Source organism: Pezoporus flaviventris, unplaced genomic scaffold (assembly GCF_033815535.1).
Source record: "Pezoporus flaviventris isolate CSIRO_AGI_PZ_B2104156 unplaced genomic scaffold, CSIRO_AGI_Pfla_v1 ptg000001l, whole genome shotgun sequence".
NCBI classification, from domain to species: Eukaryota; Metazoa; Chordata; class Aves; order Psittaciformes; family Psittacidae; genus Pezoporus; species Pezoporus flaviventris.
Window position 1 is genome coordinate 1,278,885 of NW_026892549.1, and position 24,249 is coordinate 1,303,133.

Genomic DNA, 24,249 nt, shown 5'->3' on the forward strand with positions numbered 1-24,249 from the left:
TACTTTATGTGCGGCAGCCTGTAGTGTTAGGTATTGATTATTTTACCCCTCTTTCCCGGTCTCGGCCCGTTCTCTCCGCTCTGGACCGGAGCCACAGTTTCGCCGCCCTCCCGCGTGTCCCCCGCGAGGAAGCGGCCCGGGGAACAGAAAGTTGACGGCCCTGGGCTCAACTCCCCCGCTCCCTGCCTCCTCCCCTCCGGCGCGGCGGAAGTGACGAGCGGGCGGGCGCAGCGGTGCCACGGACGCAACGCAGACCGGCGGCCATGGGCAGGAAGGAGCGGGGTGCGCGGCGCAGGCCGGGGTTGGGGGGGGGGGGGGGGGTCGGTGCCGTGCCTTGTGCCGCGGGCCGTGTCACAGCTCCGGTTTTGCTTGCAGAGAAGAAGAAGGGTAAGAAGCGCCATTGCGATGAGGACGAAGACAATGAAGATGAAGCTCCCGGCAAGGAGTCGCAGGAGGCAGTGCCGTCCGCAGCGGGGAAGCAGGTGGAGGACAGCGGCACCAAGCTGGACGAGTACGGGGCCAAGGACTACAAGCATCTGATGCCCCTGAAGGCTGACCACGCCTCGCGTCCGCTCTGGGTGGTACGAGTGGCCTCGTTCTCTCACCCCGTCTTGTCTCCCCGCAGAGGTGGCGGCTGTGCCCGCTGCGGGTGGCCGCGCAGTTAGGTGCGCTGCGGTCGGGCTGCTGCAGGTGGGGTTTTTCTCTCTCCCGCCGCCCCGTGAAGGCGGTGGGCCTGCGGCCCAGGCCGTCCTGCAGAGCAAGCCCCGCTCTCGGGGGCGGTAGAGACGCCAAGAAAGGATGGGTTGGTTGTGTGCGCGGGTGTAGAAGGCGAGCGTCAGAGTTTGGCTCTGGAGAGGGATTTGCTCTGGTTTAGGTGTGAGGCTGCCCCTGGTCAGCCCGGGAGCCCCAGAGCTGCTGCCATCCCACGCGGGGCTCCGCGGGCTGCGGCTGTGCCATGTACCGACAGGGCCGTGAGTGCCTTAAGCCAGTTGCTTTTGCCTGTGAGGTAGAACGGCTTATGGAAGTGGCTGCGTTGGCTGACGGCACAAGTGGGGTCTGTTGTTGCAGTGACGCAGCAACGGGGGCTTCTGTTTTGAAATGAAGCAGACTTAGGACAGGCTGGTCTCACCATCTGTAAACGGTACCGTTTGTTTCTTCTGCCCCAAAAGGGACATTGAGAAACTTACCCAAGACTCTGTCAGTAGTGCAAACATATAGAGAAGAGGTGGTTACCCTGCCAGTGTCTGCAGGGTGCTCTTCCTGAATGCTGTGACATGCAAGTGCTGTCTTTCCATGCATTCCATGTAACATGAGTGAGGAGTTTTGTATTGGTTTAGAGGAGCATGGCTGAAAGGTTGTGCCTGCTTGCTTAGTATTAAAGAAGAGATGAAATACCCCCATGTGTTAGTCTGGAAAAGCTTACTCGATCTGAGAGTGGTTTATTCTTAATGCTGTGGAAGGGACATGGACGAATCAATGTCTGAATTCTTTCAGAAGACAAAATTTGCATGTTCCTGTGTTTCCCTCTTCTTATGTGTTTGCCCTAACACAAAAGTCATTTTTTTGAAACCCTGTGACTTGTTACTACCTAAATAGTGGACTGTCTCTGTATTACGGCTGCCGTGTAGAAAAATCCTGATCCTGTTCAGCTAACACAGTTGTGCCTTCAGTGTTTCTCTTTATTTCTGCAGGCTCCTGATGGCCATATTTTTCTTGAAGCCTTCTCTCCACTTTACAAATACGCACAGGATTTTTTGGTTGCCATTGCTGAGCCTGTGTGCAGACCAGCCCACATTCATGAGTACAAGCTGACTGCTTACTCACTGTATGCTGCTGTTAGTGTTGGGCTGCAGACAAGCGACATAATAGAGTATTTACAAAAACTGAGCAAGACGGGTGTCCCAGATGGAATTATTCAGTTTATCAAGGTAAGACTGTTTTATTAGCACTGGAAGTACATCTGCTGCTACTAGTGACATACTTTCCTGCTCCCTCTGCTTAATTGATTTTATTTTGTTTTTAATTATTCTGTTTCAAGATGTCATGGTTTAGCCCCAGCCAGCAGCCACTTGCTCGCTCCCTGCCCTGGGTGGGATGGGGAGGAAACTCTGAAGAAGGTTTTGAAGACAGGTTGAGATAAGAACAGTTTAATAATTGAAATGAAGTACAATATAATAATAATAATAGAAACAACAGCAATAGTAAGGAATTAGAAGAAGAGAGAAAGAGAAATGAAAATTCAGAAAACACAAGTGATGCACAACACAACTGCTCACTACCCGCCGACCAATACCCAGCCTGACCCCAGCAGTGATCTGCCCCTTGCGAGTATCTCCCCCCAGTTTATACACTGGACACGACATGCTGTGTCGTATGGAATACCCCTTTGGCTGGTTTGGGTCAGGTGTCCTGTCTGCTCCTCCCAGCTTCTTGTGCCCCTCCTCACTGGCAAAGCATGAGACTGATCAGAGTAAGCATTACTTAGCAACAACTAAAACATCAGTGTGTTACCAGCAGTGTTCTCAGACTAAAGCCAAAACACAGCACTGCACCAGATACTAGGAAGAAAATTAACTCTATCCCTGCCAAAACCAGGATACGAGAACAGAGGCTTTATCTTATTGTTTGCCTTTGATAGTGTATTGCTGCACATGTGATTTTTACAGTATATTCTGTGTGGGGTTTATGCCTTTTTCAAGAATAAAAAATATCCCCAAGCATATCCAGACTTTAAGCCAGTAGGAATTGTACGTGGGGAAAGTTTCCTCAGATTTGCTCTGGAAGAAGACGGTGGCTGTGAATGTCTTTAATGGCCAGACAGAATAAAATAAAACGGAGCCTACCTAATCCTGCAAGTATGCTCTTGCACGTCTTGGAGGCTGATGGAATTGGCTATAAAAAATGAGTATCTGTGACCGATGTGCATGAGATGATGTGTGCATCTTCTGAAAATTCCTTTTTAGGTTTCTTCTGTAAGCAATACGACCTTGCAAGTAAATGTTCTGTGATAACTATGCTTCCTCAAAGACCTAAACTGCATTGCAGCACTTGGTCTCAAACACAGAATTGCTTTTCTGCCTATTCCTAATGACTGCTTTTGTTCATTTCTAGCTGTGTACTGTCAGTTACGGGAAGGTGAAGCTGGTACTGAAGCATAACAGGTGAGTGGTTGCTTCTGTAACTGCTGTGGCAGAGAAAGACTCCAATGCATGCCTGAGTGGACTCAGTAGCTGTTGAGTCTTATGGCTCCTTACTAAGTGGAGCATCTGTCAATACAAGATCACTTTTTCAGTTGTTGGAAGTATTTAATACGTTATTCAGTGAGTTCAATGAGTTCGGTTTGTCTGTCCTGAGATACTCGTACTTGTCATTACATTTTTAAAAGTGTGTTGCAAATTTGATATTCGAGCTTGTTTCATTACTGCTTGGACTTGCAATGCATTCTTAATGTTCCTTCCAAATTTCCATGAGCCTGGTCAGACAAGTTTTTCCGCAGCTGTCCTTAAGTCTTGTATATTCCGATTCGTAATCCATTGTTTGTCAGGCTGAGAGATCGATTGGCAAGAGATGCATGCTTGTTGCTGGGTTGAATCTGGCTTGTTTTAAACCTAGAAGATAAAGTCGGAAGGATCCTTGTTCAGCTTGAGGTCAGCTTGTTTAGACCTATCCAGTTTTATCTCGACCTGTGATTCTGCAGTAGGCAGAGGGAAAAGAAGGGGATGGGAAAACCACAAAGCCTACAACTGTCCCTTGCCTGTGTTTTCTCTTTCTCCTTTTATTTCTTTTGCCAAGTTCTCTGTTATCTGACAGCCATGGGTAACCTCTGGGACTGTAACCTAACACTGTGCTTGTGCTGCTGCTCTTTTGAAGCTGCTGCTTTGGGTAGAATTAACACAAATATTACTAGCAGGATTTTGTTGTCTTCCTGGGTGTTTCTGAGAAGAAGATACCTCACATCACTTAAGGCTTAACTTGGCTCATATTTTAAGTGGGATCTTGTCGTGGTTTAAACCCAGTCAGGCAACTTGTTCACTCACTCCCAGTGAGTGGTGCCAAGCTGACAACAATCGAAGCCCCCCCCCCCCCCCGGTGCTCTCCCCTTCCCCGCTCCCGGAGGAATGGGGAGGAGGATCGAAAGAGTACAACTCCTACGGGTTGAGACAAGAACAGTCCAGCAACCAATGTACAACACAAAGCACCACCGCTACTATCAACTACAACAATGATAAGGGAAAATAACAAGGGAAGAGAATACGATACCACCGGCCAAGAAACGAGTCCAACCCGGAAGCCCGTGTCCTTCCGGGTAACTCCCAGTTACCCCCCACCCCGGGCATGACGTGCTGTGGTATGGAATACCTCCCTGGCTAGCCTGAGTCAGGCGCCCCGTCTCTGCTTCCTCCCGGCTTCCCCTCCTCCCTGGCAGAGCATGAGCCTCACAAAGTCCTTGGTCAGGGTAAACATCACTTAGCAACAACCGAAAACATCGGCTTCACCAACACTGTTCCCAGGCTGGAAGTCAAAACACAGCACTGCACCAGCTACCACAAAGGAAAAACATGACTGCTACTGCTGAACCCAGGACATATCTCCAGCCAGCATCGTTACTGCTGAATCTTCAGGGAGAGACACAGTTTCAGGAGACACTAATTTAAGTACTGGACGGTTTGTGTTTTGGAGGTTTGGGGGTTTTTTGGACTTTATTGGTCCTGTGGGCAGGACTTCAAAACACCACATCCAGTGTTTTCACAGCCTTGCCTCAGTTCAGTCCCCAAAAAAATGGACTTATGTCACAAATAATCTCTCTCTAGGCAGAGTTCTGCTGCAGTTTTCCCACTTGTGTTAGGAAACATCTGAGCAAGCTGGATAACTGCAGAGTACGTGATGCTTTTGGTGAGGCATCTTTGATTGCCATGATGCCTTTGGTTTTAAGTGACCAGCCCAAGATTGTCTACTTGAGAGTGCATGTGGGATAGTTATATATTTAAGCATCTGTGCCACTCTTCCTGTAAGTTGATTAGTTCATAAAATTGCTTTTCTTTATTCTTTCATTTTAGGTATTTTGTGGAAAGTACCTTCCCTGACGTCATTCAGCAGCTTCTCCAAGACCCAGTGATTAAAGAATGTCGCCTAAGAATGAAAACTGATGCTGAGGATGATGATACAGAGTTCCTTACAGAGACATTCACCAGTAAATCAGCAGTATGTTTGGGCATGTTTTACAATTACTGAATGAACAGTAGATAAACTGTTGAGTAGTTTGGGATGGTTGTTGTTTTGTTTGCTTTATCGTCAGTTGCTTTTGGTTCTGTCAGCAATGATCTGTGCCTCCTTAATGAGCCCACATTTGGAGGGTGTTAGTCTAATAAAACTCTTGGTGAAAATCTTGTCCATTTCAGATTGCCAAATCCAAAGAAGGTGGCTTCGGTCCATCAACTTCACAGGAAACAGATGCTCAGAATAAGCCAGATGTCCCAGCTGACTTATTTGAGTTTTATGAACAGATGGACAAAGATGAGGAGGAGGAGGAGGAAACACAGACAGTGTCTGTTGAAGTCAAGCAGGTATGAGTATTTTAGTCTCTGCATTTGTAGCATTGGGGAATGAGCCTGGAACTTGCCAATAAATAAGCACAAGAACTTCATGTACTGTGGCCCTTGGTTTGATAGGGCAGATCACTGGAAGTCATTGACATTCCTTTTACCTTCTTAAATCTTTAGAATCTTCCCTTTCTGTACAGAGGGTGACAGGGAATCTTTCCTTCCCAGCCCACAAGGCTTAGGGCTCACAGGCCAGAGAAAAGCTCCAGAGTGTAATCATAGAATAGTTTGGGTTGGAAGGGGCTTTCAAAGGTCATCTAGGCCAACCCCCAAGTAAGGGAGGTTCCCATCATGCACAGCTTAGTGTTGCTTTGTGCAAGACAGGCAAAGATTCAATGGAGAGCAAATCTGCTGTTGGCTTCAGAGCATTTTTATTTCTTTTTTTGCCCTCCCTTCCCTCCCTGTTTCTGTTCTGTGACTCATGTTTGCAGAAGAAACTCTTGAGGTTCTGATTTCATAGCTTAAGAAGGGAGCTGGAGGTTGGAGCACAGCCCTGGCTTGTCCTGCAGAGCTTTTGTGGAATTTCTCAAGTTGTTTTTGGATTCCTTAGTGGGGAAAACAGGAATTTTAAAACCAGGTAACTTAGCAGCTACTTTGTTTATTTTAAAACACCCAAACCAACAACCTCTTGGTGATTGAATCACCCTGTCACTGTGTGGAATAAGTGCATTACCAGGGCATGGAAGTTTTCCAGGTAACAGATGTGCAGCTTTGGTGGGTCCTTTGTAACACAGAACCTTTTGTGTCTGTTCCTGAGAAATGCTGCAGGACTTCAGAGTGTAGTTTAGTAACTGTGGATAAACAACACATCTGAGACTAATGCATCATGTTCTCAGTCTGCCTAAACAGCCGTCTCTTGATATGGAGTGTTATTTAAATGCTTGAGGGGTAGGGGTGATCACAGTGTTTTCTGAATGAACTTTAATTCTTGCAGACTTCATGAGCATGAAAAATAAATGTAACTTCACATGGTACTAGGCCATCTGGTTGGGTTTTAAAAAAAGTTACGTCAGATGCGGAGAGCTTACCTGAAGCTTTGTTTCCTCTTCAGGAGATGATTGAAGAACTTCAGAAGCGTTGTATCCATTTGGATTACCCCTTGCTGGCAGAATATGATTTCAGAAATGACTCTGTGAATCCTGATATTAATATAGATCTGAAACCTACAGCTGTGCTCAGGCCCTATCAAGAGAAAAGCCTAAGGAAGATGTTTGGAAACGGGCGAGCCAGATCTGGTGTTATTGTTTTGCCTTGTGGTAAGTTTGAGTTGGGATTTAGGGGTTTTGGTCTTTATTTACCTGTAGTAAAGGAACTTCCAGATATGACAGCTGCTGGGATTTCAGACAGTTGTAGCTGGTCTTTAGTGAGTGGATTCCGGGGCTGTGGTGAGGGAGAGCTCGGTTAACAGAGCTGCCAGGTGTCTGCTCAACAGTGCTGTCAGGATCCCTGTAGTTACTGAAGAACTGATACGTGGTTGTGATAGCTTCAGGCTACCATTCGTGCTTTCGCTGTTCCCTCTACATCAGCTCTGCTTATCCTCCAGGGAAATGTAAAGTTGTTGGTACTGGAAGCCTTTTTTTCCTTGGTTGGGAATAGGGAGACTGAGGGGGACTGGGACTGCAAATATGGCATAAGAGGGGTGCAAGGAAGAAAACTTGTGTGTGCAATTTGTGGGCAAGGGGAACTTAAGGAAGAAGTGAGGAACATGCAGATTGGGACAACCTACAGGAAGCAATGGGAAAGGGAGGGAACACAAAACTGCATGCCAGTGCCTTTGGTATTGTGGGTGGAGGAAGCACATGGGAGGGAGGGCTTGAGAGAGTGTAGAAGGGGAGCTGGAAGAAGTGTGAAGGAAGAGTGGAAAGAGGTAAGGACTTGCTATGTGGGGGAATGCTCATGGGAGCGGGGGGGGGGGGGCAGGGGCAGGCAGATGGATCACCCCAGGGGTAACTTTCTGTAGCCACCTGGAATTTAACGTGCTTTTGAAATTAAGAAAGCATTAAAATGATTGTTTCTAGTAGGCAAAGCCATTGTTTACAGTGATTCTCTTGAGAAAATGTAGTTAAATGTCCAGTAGACAATCCAGTAGAAGTGAATACTCCATTTCTTTAAAACTATTACAGTAAAGAAACAATGAAGAATTTGTCCTTACATGATTTCATATCCTCTTGCAGTTTTCCTTTGCTCTTTTTTTTTCCCCCCTCTCATACTGCAGTGATATCTGAGAGATGACTAACGAATATCACTCTCCTTCCCTGCAGGTGCTGGCAAGTCTTTAGTTGGAGTGACAGCTGCATGTACTGTTCGCAAGCGGTGTCTGGTCCTTTGTAATTCTGCAGTGTCTGTAGAGCAGTGGAAAGCCCAGTTCAAGATGTGGTCCACCATCGATGACAGTCAGATCTGTCGGTTCACTTCCGATGCCAAGGACAAGCCCATTGGCTGCTCAGTTGCTATCAGCACATATTCCATGTTGGGGCATACGACAAAAAGATCCTGGGAAGCAGAAAGAGTAATGGAGTGGCTTAAAAGTCAGGAGTGGGGCCTTATGATACTTGATGAAGTACATACTATCCCTGGTAAGGAAATGGTGTGCAAATCTGCTCTTTTAGAAATGGTGGTTTTTTTCTGTCTTACTCATGATTAATATAGTGAGTAAACCCATGGCTTAGGGTTGTGAAACAGCTAAACTGCCTTGTTCTAGCTTCTTTTTTGTTTTTCCCTTAATACTACACAGTGTAGCTGACCATGACTTTTCTGAATCCCTTCAAATAAGACACTCTATTTTTCTATAATGGCAGTGTAAAAAACAGGTGCCTTCCCCTTCTGTGTAGGTTGATAAAATGCTCTTTCAATACCCGAATTACATTTGTGTAATTTTGCTGTAGACAGATTTGAACAGGAGAGGAATTCTTCTGCACTCTTTTCTTTTGAGATGTAGTGGCACTGTAGGATAGCTTTTAGTGTCTATTTCTACTCAATGAAATATGAGTAACTGTAGCAATTACTGTCCAGAAATAGCTGCTGTGTTTGATACTACTCTGTAATTGAGATCTGTACTATTGGAAAGCAATAATGTAGTAGTAAAGCATCTGTGGAATAATCCTGGTTAAAAATACCATCCAGGATTCTGTTAGCTGCTCTAGCTTGTTCTGATTGCATTTGAATATATAATTTGGATTTCAGAAGCAGACCTTGATGATTACCTGCCCTTTTATCACAGCAGCATGTTGTTGCCACCGTTCTTTTGCTTTTGTTCTTACTTGGTCTTGTAAAAATTAAGGTACAGAATTTCTTGTGTGATCTCTGTCCATGCTGAATTCTGCAGTAATTCTGCCATATATACTACAAGTCCTAAATGTGGCAGTCAGCCAGGAGTCCTTGCGTCATGGTTCTTCCTGTGAAATCTGTATGACCTAAAACAAGCCATGTAACCCCTGGATGTATTAATTTTGTCTCTGGAAATGGGAAATAATAAAGATGCCAGGAAGTTTACTGAGGTTTTCAGAGTACACTGAAGATGTAAACTAAAGCTGCAGTCAGTGTGCAGTTTTGCTGTAACGCAGATTTGTTAGAAATGTATGCGAGACTGGGTTATATTTCCCAGCCCTGTTCTTGATTTGTGTTCAGGAGTTGATGAAAATATTCTTTTAAGTTGCAGTGTTTGTCTTCCAAATCCAGTCAGGAAAGTAAACAGAAAATTCGTTTTGCATTTTTTAGCAAAGATGTTCAGACGTGTGCTCACTATTGTGCAAGCTCATTGTAAACTGGGGCTGACAGCTACTCTGGTCAGAGAAGATGATAAGATTGTTGACCTGAACTTCCTGATTGGACCAAAGCTTTATGAAGCCAACTGGATGGAGCTGCAGAACAGTGGCTACATTGCTAAAGTCCAGTGTGCTGAGGTGAAGCTCTGCTTTTTTGGTACTACTAGTGTTTATTTAATATGCTTATATTTTAAGAAGATGTATAAAATTGCAAGTATTTAACTGGGATAAACAAGACTCCTTATGACTTCTCATGTACTTTATCACTCAGGCAAAGCTGTCGCTAGTCAATATGAACATGCGGCAAATCCAGTAGCCATGTATTCTTCAGAGTGACTTAAGCGCACTCTGTTTGCCAGCATTGTGGTGCTTGTTCAGCCATCTCCAAGTCAGCGTTTGGAAATGTGGACAGTGCTTGCAGTGTTGTAGACCTAGTTTGGTGCAGTTGACATTCGTGTTGCCTGGTCTGACTTGATCTCTTAAGCACAGTTCTCTGCGGTAGTGTAACACCATGTTACAATGAGCCTGACATCAGGCAGCATGCTTGGAAGCTGCCTTTTAGAGACTTCAGCCAGCAGATAATCTGTAGTTGTTTGAGGAAAATTCTTGTAACTCTTAAAACAAAGGAGAATAGCAGAAAGTTTAAAAGCCATAAGAAAATACGTGCTTATTTCAAGCCTGAATGCATGAGAGTGAAAATTGAAAACGTAAGACTGGATCTTACTGTTTCTTTCCAGTATAATGGAACCTCTGTTCTTTCCCACATATGGATGAGAGAAAAATCTGGTATCACAGAAGTGGAAACCTTTCACACAGGCACATCGGAATGTTAAAGAAACCTTTCTGGGTCAAACTAAAGGTGTAACTTAATACAGCATTTCTGATAAATGTCAAGGAAGATACTTAGGGAAGGGTATAAAACAAAGGCAGACATATCTGTTACTTCTCCTGATACTTCTCCAAGCCCTCAATCACTGGTGAGCTGTTTTGGCCATTGTGTAGTCACCAGTAAGTTTCTTTTTCATTAATTTTTCCAGACTCCCATTGAATGGAAGTAAAGTTTTAGCAGCTACAGCATGCTATGGTAGACTATTGCAACTTAAATGTCATCTGGTTTTTGGGGTTTTTTTGCTGGCTTTTTCAGTTGTGTGCATTTGGGTTTTGTTTGTTTGGTGGTGGTTGTTGTTGGTTGTGGGTTTTTTGTTAGTGGTGTTTGGGGTTTTTTTAAACCTGTGTTTCTAGTTTCGTGTAATTCTTCCCAGGTCTGGTACTGGAATAAAAGATGCAGGTGCAGGTCAGCTGTTCTCCTTTTGTACAAACTGGAGTTGTAGAAGAAAAAAAACCCACAACTATTTTTAAGTAATATAATGCAAGTAAAGAGCATCTAGAAAGTAAGTAGGTTGAAGGGGGAGTAATCGGTTTGCAAATTCAAATTAGATTGCTTAGGCACTTTGGTTGATTCTGCCTTAGGGGCATGATTCTTCTCAGTCACTGAACTACCCTTTAGACATTGAAAAGTGAACCATGGGCTACCTTTGTTCTGAATGGTGTGAAAATTCTGCAAGTTTGTATTCTTTAGGTCAATGTTTTTAAGTAACCTTTGATAGGGCTACCAAAAGCAGAGAACCAGCTGTTAAAATCAAGGTCGCTCCTTTGTGAAAAGTATATATATGAGAAAAGGTTGGTAAATTTGTTCTGCAGTGAAGACTAAATGTATCTCTTAGCTTTCAGAATATGGATTAAAATCTTATGGTAAAAAACTGACTGCTGTGACAGGCAGATTACACAGTTCAATCCCTTAATTATTGCTCTGTAAAAAGCATTCAGTAAAATTAAGTATGAAACATAAAGGAAGTATCTTCCAGTCTTCTTCCAATCCTGCTGCCTATTTCTGTCATTGATCCCACTGCCAAAGCATTTTGCAAGGCCAGAATATTAATGAGGTTAAACATTTTGGCTGTTCTGGAGGCTACCCCAACCTGTAACTTTCATTTTGGTACACAAATTCCTCTGTTAAGATGTGGCTTGTGCTATCCAGAAGGTTGTAATGCATAATCATCCCCCCGCTGTCTTTTCACTTCCAACTGGAGTAAAATAAATAACAGAGGGTTACTCTATGTGTGTGTGTTTTCTCTGATTCTAGGTTTGGTGCCCAATGTCACCTGAATTCTATAGGGAATACGTAGCTATCAAAACAAAGAAACGGAAACTGCTCTACACCATGAACCCAAATAAATTCAGAGCCTGTGAGTTCCTGATTAAGTTTCATGAGCGACGGAATGATAAAATCATCGTATTTTCTGACAATGTCTTTGCACTGAAGGAGTATGCAGTCAGACTTGGGAAGTAAGTGTACACAACCAGCAATGACACTGTTGTTTTCCAGGGTGCTTCTCCTCAGGTTCTCAAAAAGTCTTAACCTTGTCTAAAAAACCTGGAGACAGACTTTTTGGGGGTCTGTGCTGTACCAGTGCATTGCCTAAAACTACTGTAATTGTTTAATAAATGAAAGGATATTGCTCCCATGAGCTCCTCAGCCAACTTAAATGACTTTAATGCAAGTGCAGTTATGGAAGGTTTTACAGACAGAGTTTACTGACGGGTCAGCATCAGTGTATTTGTCAGGTTTGGAGAGAGATGGTCGGAGAGAGTATTTGTTAGAATCAGGTATAGGGCAATTACTGGGGAAAATAAGCATAGAAACTGGCCTCATCCTTTCTTTGACAAGCTGTGGGGTCTTTCGACTGCATATGATTTCATGTCTAGGAATTTCAGCAGTACCACAAACAAGTGTTACGCTTAGCAGAATTCATGATCAGTTTTGACTGTAGTTTGCAGCCATATTGTGCTGGCTTGCTGTGACATCAAATAGCAAACAGAGCTTGCTAGATGGTGCTGGATGAATTCCAGCACCTGTGGTTTCTTTCATCATTTTTTTTAATCTGTCTGGACAGAGATTAGCTGTAATGATGCCTCTGGAATGTCTCTAGCAGTGTTCAGTGCACTGCACAAAAAGCCTTTAGCAAGGGCGATGCTGGGAGGGAGTGCTTGTGAAATTGCACAATAGTTAAGTGGAGCAGATGCTGTAAAAGCGTGTCAGGCAAAACAGTTAAAGAAATACTTTTCACTTCCTTGAGTGAATTGTTTGTTCCTCACATCATTTGTGGAGCTCCAGGTTATACTGCTGTGGGTGTTTGAAATGAAGGAGGCTCACAGTGCTGGATGAAGGTGAGGGAGTCTTTTAACCAGAGGATTTTCCAGCATAATTTGAGCATGCTGAAACACAGAGAACTGTTAGTTTGGGTAGAAATTACATGTGTAAGGAGGAGAGAGCAGCCCAGTAGGTACGGTGGTGGTGGCTGAGGCTCTGCTGGCCCAGCAGGAACACAGTTCCCACTGAACTTCCCATGATCTGATTGAAGTACATAGGGTGGGTGGCTCCCAGGTGGAGGGAGAGACTATGGCTGTCATCTGGCTATCTCTGTTGGCTCTTCCCTTAACTGCTCTTTCCCTTGGTACTGTCAGGGAAAGATCATGCATGCACATGACAGGAATTATTTTTACTACAGTTTTGGGGGCCACAAAATTCAAATGTGCTTAGCCATCTTTTACTCTGTCATGAACCTGTCCGATGTAGTATAGCTCATATGCTGAGTGATTTTTGTCTGGTGTTATTAGTATGTTTAAATCACTGTTTCTGAAGGACTATGCCTCTGTGGTTTTGACAGGTATGTCAGTTGGAGAGGGATTTATCTTTGCAAGTTCCTCAAATGCCTTGCAGTGAGGAAAAAGAGTAATTAAAAAAAAAAATTAAAGTCAGCCTGGCATTGGATGTTCTTGAATGAATTGTTGTCAGGTAGGATCTAAGTGCGTTAAAATGGAGGATTGGTAGTCAGGAGTTCTGGGTTATTCTGTTCGTAAGTAAAAAATGTGTTTGAACCCCTTCTGGTGGCTTTAAAAAAACAGAAGGCTCACAAATGCTTTAGTTTCAGTTTAAATCTTCCATTTAAGTTTTGGGGTTTTAAAATAATCACAATTTAAATATTAAATAAAAATTTAAATAAGGCTTAAGATATTAATGAATGCTAAAAATTGAATAATAACGCTATTATTTCAGAGTTCACTTGTTTGCCACTTTCATTTTTTAGCTGCATTTTCCTAAAGATCTGGTTAAATACACTAAATAGAAGAATTAATAAAAGTGACTAGGATCACATGGTAAAATGAAGGCTAGAATAAAGTTTGTAGTAAAGAAAGCAAGAGGAGCCAGTGCACCCAAATTAGTTGATAAGAATAGAAAACCTTAGTACTGAGCAGTGCATGTTTATGTTAAGCTGCCACCCATATATGTGCGATAGTAAAAGTTAAGTGCAAAATTTGAGGTTGGTTCCTTTTGTTAGAAATAATGTATGGAAGTGTCAACAAAACAAATTGTAGGCCTTGATTCCTGTTATTTGGAGATGCTTGTTATTAATGAGCATTTGGAATCAGTGCCACAGCTGAAGCAGCAGTGGCTATGGACACCTGCAGTCCTCTCATTTTTATGTGGGTTTTGCCATTTTTAGCCTTTTTTTTTTTTCTTTTTTAACAAAACCAACCCTGCTTCAGCTGGAAGAAAACAGCCGGACTCTAGAGAGAGCCTTAGGACATACATAGTAGCCCAGGTTACTCATGAAGTCCGTGGGTGACTGAGTTTGTGTGAGCCTTCTGGATTGAGATATATTCCACAAGATTCATTGTCAAATGTTAGAAACCTTAGGTGAAATGCCACTGTGAGCTGCTTGTGGCCATGGAATGTTTGGGACCTTGTTTTCATTTCAGTAGGTCCGGAAGGTATTAGGAGGGGCAAGAGGTCAGCTTCAAAAGCAAAAATAATTTTCCCAGAACAACATCGAGCAGCCAGCTTGTGACACTTGGCATATAATTGATTGAGAAGCCTGGATTTTCAAGTGTTTAAATAGGAAGCAAAGGTTCCAGCTGTCAATGTGCTAACTCAGTAGATTTGAGGGAAAAAAATGTCTTATTTTAACAGCTGCCTTCAGTCTTTCATGTGGGCTTAACGAGTGTATTGAGTCTGTTGATACAGAGCTTCATTGGTGCATGTAATTGCAAAACATTTGTAACTGTCGGAATTTATTTCTGGCAGCCTGCATTGCTGCAGAGGGTTCCACAAACAACTGGATTGCTGCCATAAGGAGCCAAATGAACTAAAAGTAATCCGTAACTGTGAAGTGCCAAAATCTGTTTTGTTTTTATATCAGTTCAAGTGTATCCTGTGCTCCCTGCCATGGTATTGTAGTACCTCATAAAGAAAACTTGAATTGATTTAATTTGTGTATGTTCTGTTCTTTTCAGACCCTATATATATGGTCCCACTACACAGGGAGAAAGAATGCAAATTCTACAAAACTTCAAGCACAATCCAAAAATCAACACTATTTTCATTTCCAAGGTAAGTGAGGACACTGAGTGTGTCCCTGTACCTGTCCTCAGAGTGAACTTCATTTGAGCATTATACTTGCACATTGTGCATTTGATGTCTTTGTATCACAGCTCACAGAGGTGTACTTTGCATTAAGGCTTTTTGATGATATGTAGAGAAAAGATAATGCTCAGAGACTGCTTCTCTGTTACAGGTAGGTGACACCTCCTTCGATCTGCCGGAAGCCAATGTTCTGATTCAGATTTCATCCCATGGTGGATCTCGAAGACAGGAGGCTCAAAGGCTGGGGCGAGTGCTGAGAGCCAAAAAAGGTAAATGAATGGTTGGTAAGGCTTCCAAAGGACAAAAAAAAAGCTGAAGAAAAATGAACTTCTTGTTCTTTGGTGGTTCTTTCACTTTTTCATTCCTTGATAAATTTCCTCAACATGAAATCCTTTTAAAAAATCATGCTATTACCCTAAAAAGCAAGTTTCTAGAAGGCACGTTCTTCATATTGCAGATTACTTTCTTTTAAAAATGGGATTTGGTTTCCAACTGGTTGTATTTTTGCAAAACATATCCAAGGAGCTTTTAATTTAGAAAATTGAGTCTTAATACACTTTCTGCTTAAGATCTGCAGACACTTACTTTATGTGCAGTTGGTGCTAGTTACAGCCGAGGCTTGCTTTGAAAATGTATGCAAAAGCCATGTTAGTTGTTTAACAAAGTCTTAGCGAAGCCTTGGACTTTAAAAGGGACCCCGATGCTGTTTGGAAAATAAACTTTAAAGGACTGTAAGTTTTAAAAAAACAAATTGGTATACAGGCTGGTATATCCCAGTCTTCAAATAGCCCTAGGAATTCTTATCAAATGATCTTTGTCTTGCTTTTTTTTAATGCAAAACCACTACAGACTCCAGTTTACACTGATAAAGCTTTTCCTTTGTCTTTCTCTGGGCTTTTTTAACACGTACTGCAGTCCTTGCTCTTGATTTTTTTAGTTCCTCTTTACCCAGTTGACTGTAAAAAAAAAATCTTACCTTCCACCTTGTCTAGCTAATAAAGAAGCAGGTTCTTCTCAGAGCACCACTGTAAGTGTGTGGGTCTACACTTCCTTTTCTGTTTTTAACTTTTTACCCCTTCTCAAGTTATTAAGAACAAGGGTAGGAATTACCACACTGTGCGCTTGGTCAGCTTATGTAAGGTCTGGGTGGAGCTAAGCTTTGCAGATTGTTTTTGTGGAGAGACAACTTTTTTTCACTATTCAGCCCTTTGTTGTTCTTTGCTGCAGTGTTCCAAATAGAATTACTCACTTGGTGTCTTTGTCTCCTAGGCATGGTTGCAGAGGAATACAATGCCTTTTTTTATTCTCTTGTATCCCAAGACACTCAGGAAATGGCATATTCAACAAAACGACAACGGTTTCTTGTAGATCAAGGTTATAGCTTTAAGGTAATTTGTACCTTCTATTTTTTGTATTTGTGGCCTGGGAATGTAACTTGGATATTCTTTCATGTTAGTACTAGGTCAAACACTTGAGAATTCCAGTTGTGGAATGTATTAATGAAGGTTTTGCTCGCAAGCAGGAACCTTTCCAGTATTGTTTTATCCATCTGTATTACTGTGGGGGTAGATACAAGCAGCTTAGTACAGCTTCTGGAAAGGTAAGTATTCATACTTCAAACCAAGCACCCACTGGGGAGTGAAGTGGACTGTTACTTGCATGGTTGGTTTATATTTATGCTGTGCAGTTGTCCATCTGTGCAGGCCTCCTCTTACACCTTATCATACGGGTTGTGCGTAAAGCATTGTTGATATGCGTTCATGTCATAGTTGCCAGCAGTAATTAGAAAACTCCCAAAACATCACAAATCACAAATAATATCCAAAGAACTCCAGTCTCAGACCAGTTTTTCAGTATTGGGAGAAAATCTTTTTCTTTGTGGCTAAAGAGAACATACAGTAGACAGGATTCATGCATCCTACATTCATACATCTGACTGTGGTTAGGTGTCTGAAAAGTATAGCAGCACATTCCAAATGAAATAGTTTTTGGGGTTCTTGGTGCATGAGATTAGTGTGTAGACAATTTCCACAATGCTGTCCAGAGCCTGCAGTGCTACAGAAAATCAGGCAGGATGGAGATATGTTGATACAGTGGCTCTGTTAGCAGAAACTGTTCTGGCTGATAGAGGTCTTCAGACTGTGCTTATTTCCACCAGCAGCTGGACCTTCCTCTTGTAGTTTTTCTCTGCATGGAATGAAGTATATCACCAAAATCACTGGGTTGAATGTTCATTGATTAAGAGATGTCAGAATTGACTGCAGGAAAATACTCTTACTGGAGAGTAGCGATCTTCCTGCTACAATTAAAACATACTCCTGGAAACAGAACATTTTCAGTGTTGACAAAGTAACAGAGCCATGAGTTGAAAGACAGAAGTTTCTCCCTAAAATCCCTTTTGTAAAGGACTGAATGCTGTCTCATTTCTCCAGACATCCTTGAAAATTGGTCACCCCTTGTACTTGGTTTGTTATATATCTCTGTGTCATCTTCTTCTAAACATAAAATGTCATTCTACTAAGCCTCCCCTATTTTACAGATTTCATGGTGTATCTCATTTAATTTTCTTTTAATCCATGGGCTGCTCTGTATGCTCGTTTGTTGGGTTGTTAAAGGCAACAGTGGCATGATAATTCTGCTTTTAGGTAAATTATTCTTTTACAAAACTGGAATTTACATCTTCGACTAGAAGCCTTCACAATAAGGAATACTGCTGAGAAAAAGAAGAGCTAAGGCTCCCTGTCTGCCTTTAGGGAACAAACTCAAGCTTATGGCATTGACAGAATTGTGCAAGGATTGCACGAGGTGCAGTGGCAAGCAGCTTCTGCTGGGTTGCACTTGAGCTTAGCTATGCAAGAGCTTTGCTTCATGAGACAATGCAGTACAGGATGTCCCTGTGGGTAAAACCTCTCTGAACTGCAGCTATGCTGAAGTAAATAATTGTTCTCTAATCAGTGGCCTTTTAAAGAGAGCTTTGAGGGTGTCCTTACACCGAAACAGGCACGTCACAGTCTTCAAAACATGGTTTTGCTTTGTAGTGAATGTATTTTGACAGAACTGTAGATCTATACTAAGCTGCAGCTAATTACAGCAAATGCATCTATGTGGCTATAGCCAAGAAGATTAGAAAAATCCCTTTACTTGTATTTGAATGCTTTGGATTTTGGAGCTAATAAAGAGGTTAAAATAGAGGAATTTTATTTTGCAAGGAAGAACTAGGCAGGAGCTCTGGTGTAATATGGGGGAAAAGCAGTGCAAGAGGCAGCTGAGTATCTGAAGCAACAGTTTAGCTGACCAGTACTGGGATGATTTTATTTGCAGTGTAGGAACAAAACATTAGAATATCTATTTTCTTCTGTTTGACAAACTTTAAACGTTAGTCATAGCTGGCATCAAAGAATAACAGAGCTGGAAGAAACTTCCAAGAAACCACCGATACCAGCATAGCCAGGATCAACTGTGTGTAAGTCATTCCCAGCAGATGTTTGCCTTCTTATTCTTCCAAGTATGGAGATTCTACCTTATCTTTAGGTGATCATTTCAGTGCTGATGTTCACTCCTTCAGAATCTTTGTTCCTGAATTACTAAAAAATCATTACTCCTCTAAAAGGGTTTTCGCTTTTTTCTAGGACTTGTTTTCTTCCTGCCATCTCTCAATAGCTCCCTTTTATGCCTTTCACCAAAAAGAGAACTGGAATAATACTGCTTTGCTAAGTCACATCTTTTTGTCTTTGCTTCTTAAATAGGAGCCTTGTCATTACAACTTTCTGCTTGGAGTTTACTGCTAGTGGGGTTTTTCTGTTAACTAACCATAGTTTAGTTATTTACTGTATTGTGGTTTTATTTAGAGACTTAATGTAGGATATGTTAAATTTTAAAGCAGTAGTATAACTCATTATATCTAAGAAGTGGGGATGACTTTAAGCTTAGCATCTGTTAAACAGCTTAAAAAAATGGTAATGCAGTGGGAATTCTTTCCATTCTATGAATCACATTAGTACTGTTTTTGCAACCAGAACTGGAAACAGGCTGTTGCAACTTAAAATTGCTTTTTGTGCCTCCTTTTTCTTTATTTTTTAGGTGATCATAGCACATGCTCTTCTGAATAAACAAGGGGACCATGTATTCCTTTAGCCATATAATAGGACAGGCTGCTCCCCCGAATGGATTCTTAAATCTAGGACATTTCTCACACATCCATTTTAAATTACAAATTGCCACTGACAACAGCCCACAACACTGATCATTTGTTCTAGGATTTCATGTCTCTGTTTTTCAAAAACAGTACTTTGTAGCTAATGTGGATTTATTTTACCATAAGATGTTTTTAAATTTTTTTAATCAGTCTTTGTGATCAGATCCAGCCCAGATTACTGAGGTAATTAGTTTCTAATAGTATTGACTCGTGAAATAAGCTGGAAAAGGAAGATGAGGAGGGGAAATACTACATAACCAAGGGAAGTAGCTGAATTAGAATGTCTTTCCCATAATCTGTACAAGTGGGAAAACTGAGATTCTGATGTATAAACGTGTATACCATAACGTGTTTAACTGCTGGAAAATTCTTCTGAAATTTTAAAAATACCTCTAATTAAGAAAGCAAGCTGCCTATTGTAAAGCTTTATAACGAAAGCTTGAGAGCTTTTCAGCTGTTCTGAGGAGGTTTTTCAGCTAGTGGAGTATATGGCACTAAATAGCCAGTAGATGGCATGTGCCTTGCATGCAAGGTTATCAGATGAGTTACAAAAGAATTTCAGAGAACAAATCTAACAGCTAAATTACCTTGTGTAAGTACACGAACATTTAAAGGGTCCTTTTGCTCTGCTGCTGCCGTGTTGCAAGTTGCTGCGTTGTCTCTCAGCAACTGTTCATACATCTCAATTTGTTTGTGGGTGTTTTTTTTTTCTATATTCCTCAATGTTCATTGCTGCAATTCTCAGTGTCTGGAAATCTAGTGAATTATTTTTCTTAAATATAAAGCACTAGTTCTTAAACTAGACAAATGTAGAGCCCACATCATAAAGCCGACCTTGCAGTAAGTTCACTGTGCATCTGAGCTATATGTGCTTTGGTCAGGCTCTTGATCAAGCTGGTATGGACAGTGTTTGGCTGACATCCTCTGTCCAGAGCTTTCATTTTTCCTTTCTGTTTTTCTTCCAAAGGTTTGTATTCTGCATTTCCAGCTAGACTATAAGAAGGAGGGTGGAGGGTGTTGTATGTGTATGCACCCCACGTCGGGAGATTTTATGTGTATCTGTGCTATTCATGTTGTTAAGCTGTTCAAACCATTAATAGAAGTTGAGGGCATTTCCAAGAGGATATGGTGTCAGAAATTCTTTTCTTGGTTTTGAATAGCTAACAGTGAGGAGGAAGATTTGTCACCTTGTACTGTGGTCTATTTCTTAGGTAGTAACAAAGTTTGCAGGCATGGAAGAAGAACAACTTTCATTTTCAACCAAAGAAGAAGAGGAGCAGCTTCTGCAGAAAGTCCTGCAGGCATCTGACCTGGATGCTGAGGAGGAAGTAGTTGCTGGAGAATATGGCTCAAAGTCAACTCAGGTAATGAAGAATGCTTTGAAAAGGATGACCACAGGTGTGGAAGAACTGGATGATTCTATTTTCATTCTAAATGTAATGCCATCATTGATGCTCTCATATGTGGTAACTAATTCTTTTCAGGTTAATGTTTGCGTAAATGGCATTGTGATGAAGTACGTTAGGAATTTCCACTCTAAGGTGTACTTACAGTGAGTGGCAGGCAGTGATTTTCTTTGTAGAAATTCTTAGAAAGAAAATTTGAAAGGCTTTTTGGCATTACAGTTGCTAGATGAACAGTGCTGCCCAGCAGCCAGTGGGCATTGGTAGGTTAGAGTACGACTATCTAATCACACATTGACATGTGGTTTTTTAACTCTTGCAGGTGTCACGACGTACGGGCACAATGAGCTCTATGTCAGGAGCAGACGATACAGTTTACATGGAATACCACTCTTCACGGAATAAGGCATCTGGAACTAAACATATCCACCCACTATTCAAACGCTTCCGGAAATGATGTCCTTCAAGCGTGCATTCAAACTGCAGATCAACACACTGGCTGCCAGAACTAAGAATATGGACTAACGATTTCTTTTATATGCATCTATATAGGCACAACAAAATCTTACCACAGGAAACATACTATCCAGTGACTGGATCCTGGTTATACTTGTTTTCAGGGTAATTAATAGAATTTATTTTTATCAGTTGAAGATTCTTTTTCAGAAGAATTCTGGAAAATTAAGTTTTTACTGATGTTTGAATTGTTATTTATCTCACTATTGTGTCTGTTCTACAAAATACTGGCTTTTTAAATGCTTAAGTAAAAATCATTCATTTAGCTGAACAAATCCTGATAGGAGCACTTTACATAATATTTTTAAAACTAGGAGCTAATTTATACTTATTACTTAACCTGTCTTAAAATTCTAACGAATTGTTTGGAAATATTTTGAAGTTTGAAAACAAGGAGGAAGAGGGACTGTGTCTCCGATGTAAACTCAAGGACAACATTAGTAAATACAATAAAATTCTGTGCTCCATTTATTTTTCTTTCAACTGTTGAGAAGTTGTTAAGGTAAAAGCTGTTTCCCTTGTCTTTATATTATATTTATTAACCATTCAATAAAACCATTGTAACTGCTAAACAGCACAGTGTGACATCAGAAGTTATTATTGAATCAAAAAGTGGTTTGACATGTCATGAGGTGAGTTGGAAGCAGAGGCTGAAGGAAAGATTCCCAGGTTTGGGGTTTCTTTATTAATGAGCACTGTATATTTCTAGAATATTTGAGGAGAGGTGGTGGTTTGTGGCAGAACAGTTTTTAAATATCATCTGATTAATATTGTAATGGTTATTCTACTTGGTACGGTATTATGAGGTGGGGGTTTTTGCTAAGAGTTTATAGAACTTCAGGAACAACTTATGAAATAACATTGATCTTGATCTGTTGGTTCAAAATAGGTTAGTATAATTCTTTTCTGGAATGAGTACGTGTGGTAGAGCTATCCTGTATATGACAAACGTGTTTCAAAAAAATACTCTGTTTCTTATTAGCATAAACTCACAAATTGAGAATATAGGAATAATGGAAGCGCAATTCAGAACACATGATGCTTGGTTTCAGTCTCTGTCTCAGAACCATGTAATTCTGAAAATAGAACTGATCTGGTTCAGTTTAAACTTGGTTTAGTCTCTGAGCCCTACACCATAATGCATGGTTCTTCCTATTGTTGAGTTTTTTTGCCTCACAAACTGTGACCAGCCATTACAGTGCTTGAGCTGTTTATATGGAAGAGATCAATATGTAGTATTCTGGTGCCAATTTCCTCTCCCCAGTTTTACAGCATTATTTACTTCTAATAGTAGTTTGGACCAGCTCTTGTGGCAACAGTAGAAAAATTGTACTTTAATGCAATGGGAGGTGTCTGTGACAGTGGGATAGCTGCGCAAGTCAGCCAGTGTCCCTCTGCGTAATTACAATGACATGCTGTATGAATTGCTTTGGAACTTTTCTCCACTCTTAATCAACTTGGGGAAAAAACAAAAAAGCACACAAAACCAAACTACTAAATGTGGAAATGGCTTAATACTGATCTTTGTAAGTGCAGTGCAAGTAGTAGGTGGATTTAGGACCGTGCTCTAGTTCTGGCATAGTAAATCTTGGCTATGCTGTCTTCTTACTTATCTTACTTGTCTTATCTTACTCTTCTAAGTAATGGGTCTGTGTGGGATGGAGTACTTCCAGCATCAAATAAAGGATAATGGTTTTACAAGGGAAGAATCACTCCATGCTTCATTAATAGTATGTTAGTATTCAGATTTTAGATGTAATTATTTTGATATGATTACTGCAGTAATTACTGCCTGCTGTTATTCCAAACTGTAGCTGCAAGTGTCAGACTGGTATGTATTTACTCACTACAAAACAGTTCCAGCTCTGCACAGTACCATCCGTACTGGAATATGGTTAGTGCTGCTTTCCAGAGAGGGGTCAATTGCTGAGAAATGCTGCTGGTTCCTGGGGTATTTGTTGTACAAGCTCCTCACTACTACCATCCAGTGCTCCTCACCCAGCGATCGCAATAGACTGCTCCAGAATTCATCTGTAATTACAACCCTTTAGGAAACTAAATTGTCCTGACCAGTCTCAAAACTCAGCACTGTATTTTGTCAGGTGGATGTCTTTATTTGAAGAAGTACTGTAGACTGCAGTTGTAACGCTTCACTATGACCAGGCAGGTGGGTTCTTGCTGCTTCGTGGCCTGAAGCCAAAGAATCTGTGACCCAGCTCTATTGGAGTGCTGTCAGGCCCTCACACGCTTTTACCATATGCTCTTGTTGGCCAAGACTTCTCTTGCAGAAGTGGATTGCAAGCTCCCTTGCTAACTAGACTGTGGAAACAACATAGCTAAGTACTCCATGCTTGCCTTGAAAACATTCACATGAAGATGATCTCGCTTTCTGCCGCTGTGCTGCTGTATACATACCTTTCCAAGATGCTGCCTACATATCTGCAGGAGTATGATGGCACAACACTGCAGCAAGCAAGGCACAATACAGTTTGTGGATCCAGATGACTTGTAAATGGACAGTGATAGATAATTACCCAGAAAGGATTTGTTTGCTGTAAGGCTCTCCCTAAACTGGGTGCAAAATAACAGATTGGTGTGGCCAAAATGTGTTTTACTTGAGCGATGGCAGAGGCTGATGAACTCAGGGTAAGTACACTATTTGTTGGAATTCTGTGAACAGAGGACGTGTGATCTTCCTGGATGTAATTCAGGTTTCCTTGCTGAAATAAAAGCTTTTACTTTGCTTCTTGACCTCCTCTTTAGTTAGGCTGAATTCCATACTAAGGAAATTAAATCTTCTTGAGGAACTGGCATTTCTTATTAGTTCATTGGTTTGTTTTTTTTTTCTAATAGGCTACAATACTGAAACTTGCGTTTATGTGCTCTTCATCCTTGTGGGAAACCAGCAAGTGTCTGTTGCTGTTATTCACTGAGATGGCTTCCTAGACTAAAAGGGCATAGTGACAGTGGGGTGGCAATTTCAGCAGCATTACAGCTCAGCAAAGTACTAAACTACACCCAATTTCTGTTTCTTTGGTTCCTTATGCCCTCCTGATAGTCATAATTTTTAGTAGTGCCTTTTTCCTACTGTTTAAAAACTTGGGCCTTCAAGGCAATGTGGTACACAATATGCAGCATGGGGTTAAAGGTCTAAAACAGCTACAAAAATTCTGCAAGTAGAGCTGAATTCTTCATCTGTTGCAGTGGATTCATTGAGCTTTTGTTAAGCACCAAACTCATGCACAGTGATATCAACACCTGGGATTGGTTAGCTTGCTGTGATTTA

The 24,249-nt window shown here is 41.5% G+C and overlaps 1 protein-coding gene across 1 annotated transcript; it reads left to right on the forward strand.

Moving 5' to 3' along the window:
* Nucleotides 1–235: 235 nt before the first annotated feature.
* On the forward strand, nucleotides 236–21,535 carry ERCC3 (ERCC excision repair 3, TFIIH core complex helicase subunit). The gene is made up of 15 exons (XM_061460372.1): nucleotides 236–282; nucleotides 376–581; nucleotides 1,692–1,928; nucleotides 3,112–3,161; nucleotides 5,058–5,202; nucleotides 5,400–5,564; nucleotides 6,652–6,856; nucleotides 7,862–8,176; nucleotides 9,318–9,502; nucleotides 11,508–11,710; nucleotides 14,720–14,816; nucleotides 15,001–15,118; nucleotides 16,119–16,237; nucleotides 20,256–20,408; nucleotides 20,770–21,535. The coding sequence occupies exons 1-15, from the start codon at nucleotides 264–266 to the stop codon at nucleotides 20,902–20,904; spliced, it is 2,352 nt and encodes a 783-aa protein (XP_061316356.1). The 5' UTR covers nucleotides 236–263; the 3' UTR covers nucleotides 20,905–21,535.
* Nucleotides 21,536–24,249: the final 2,714 nt, after the last annotated feature.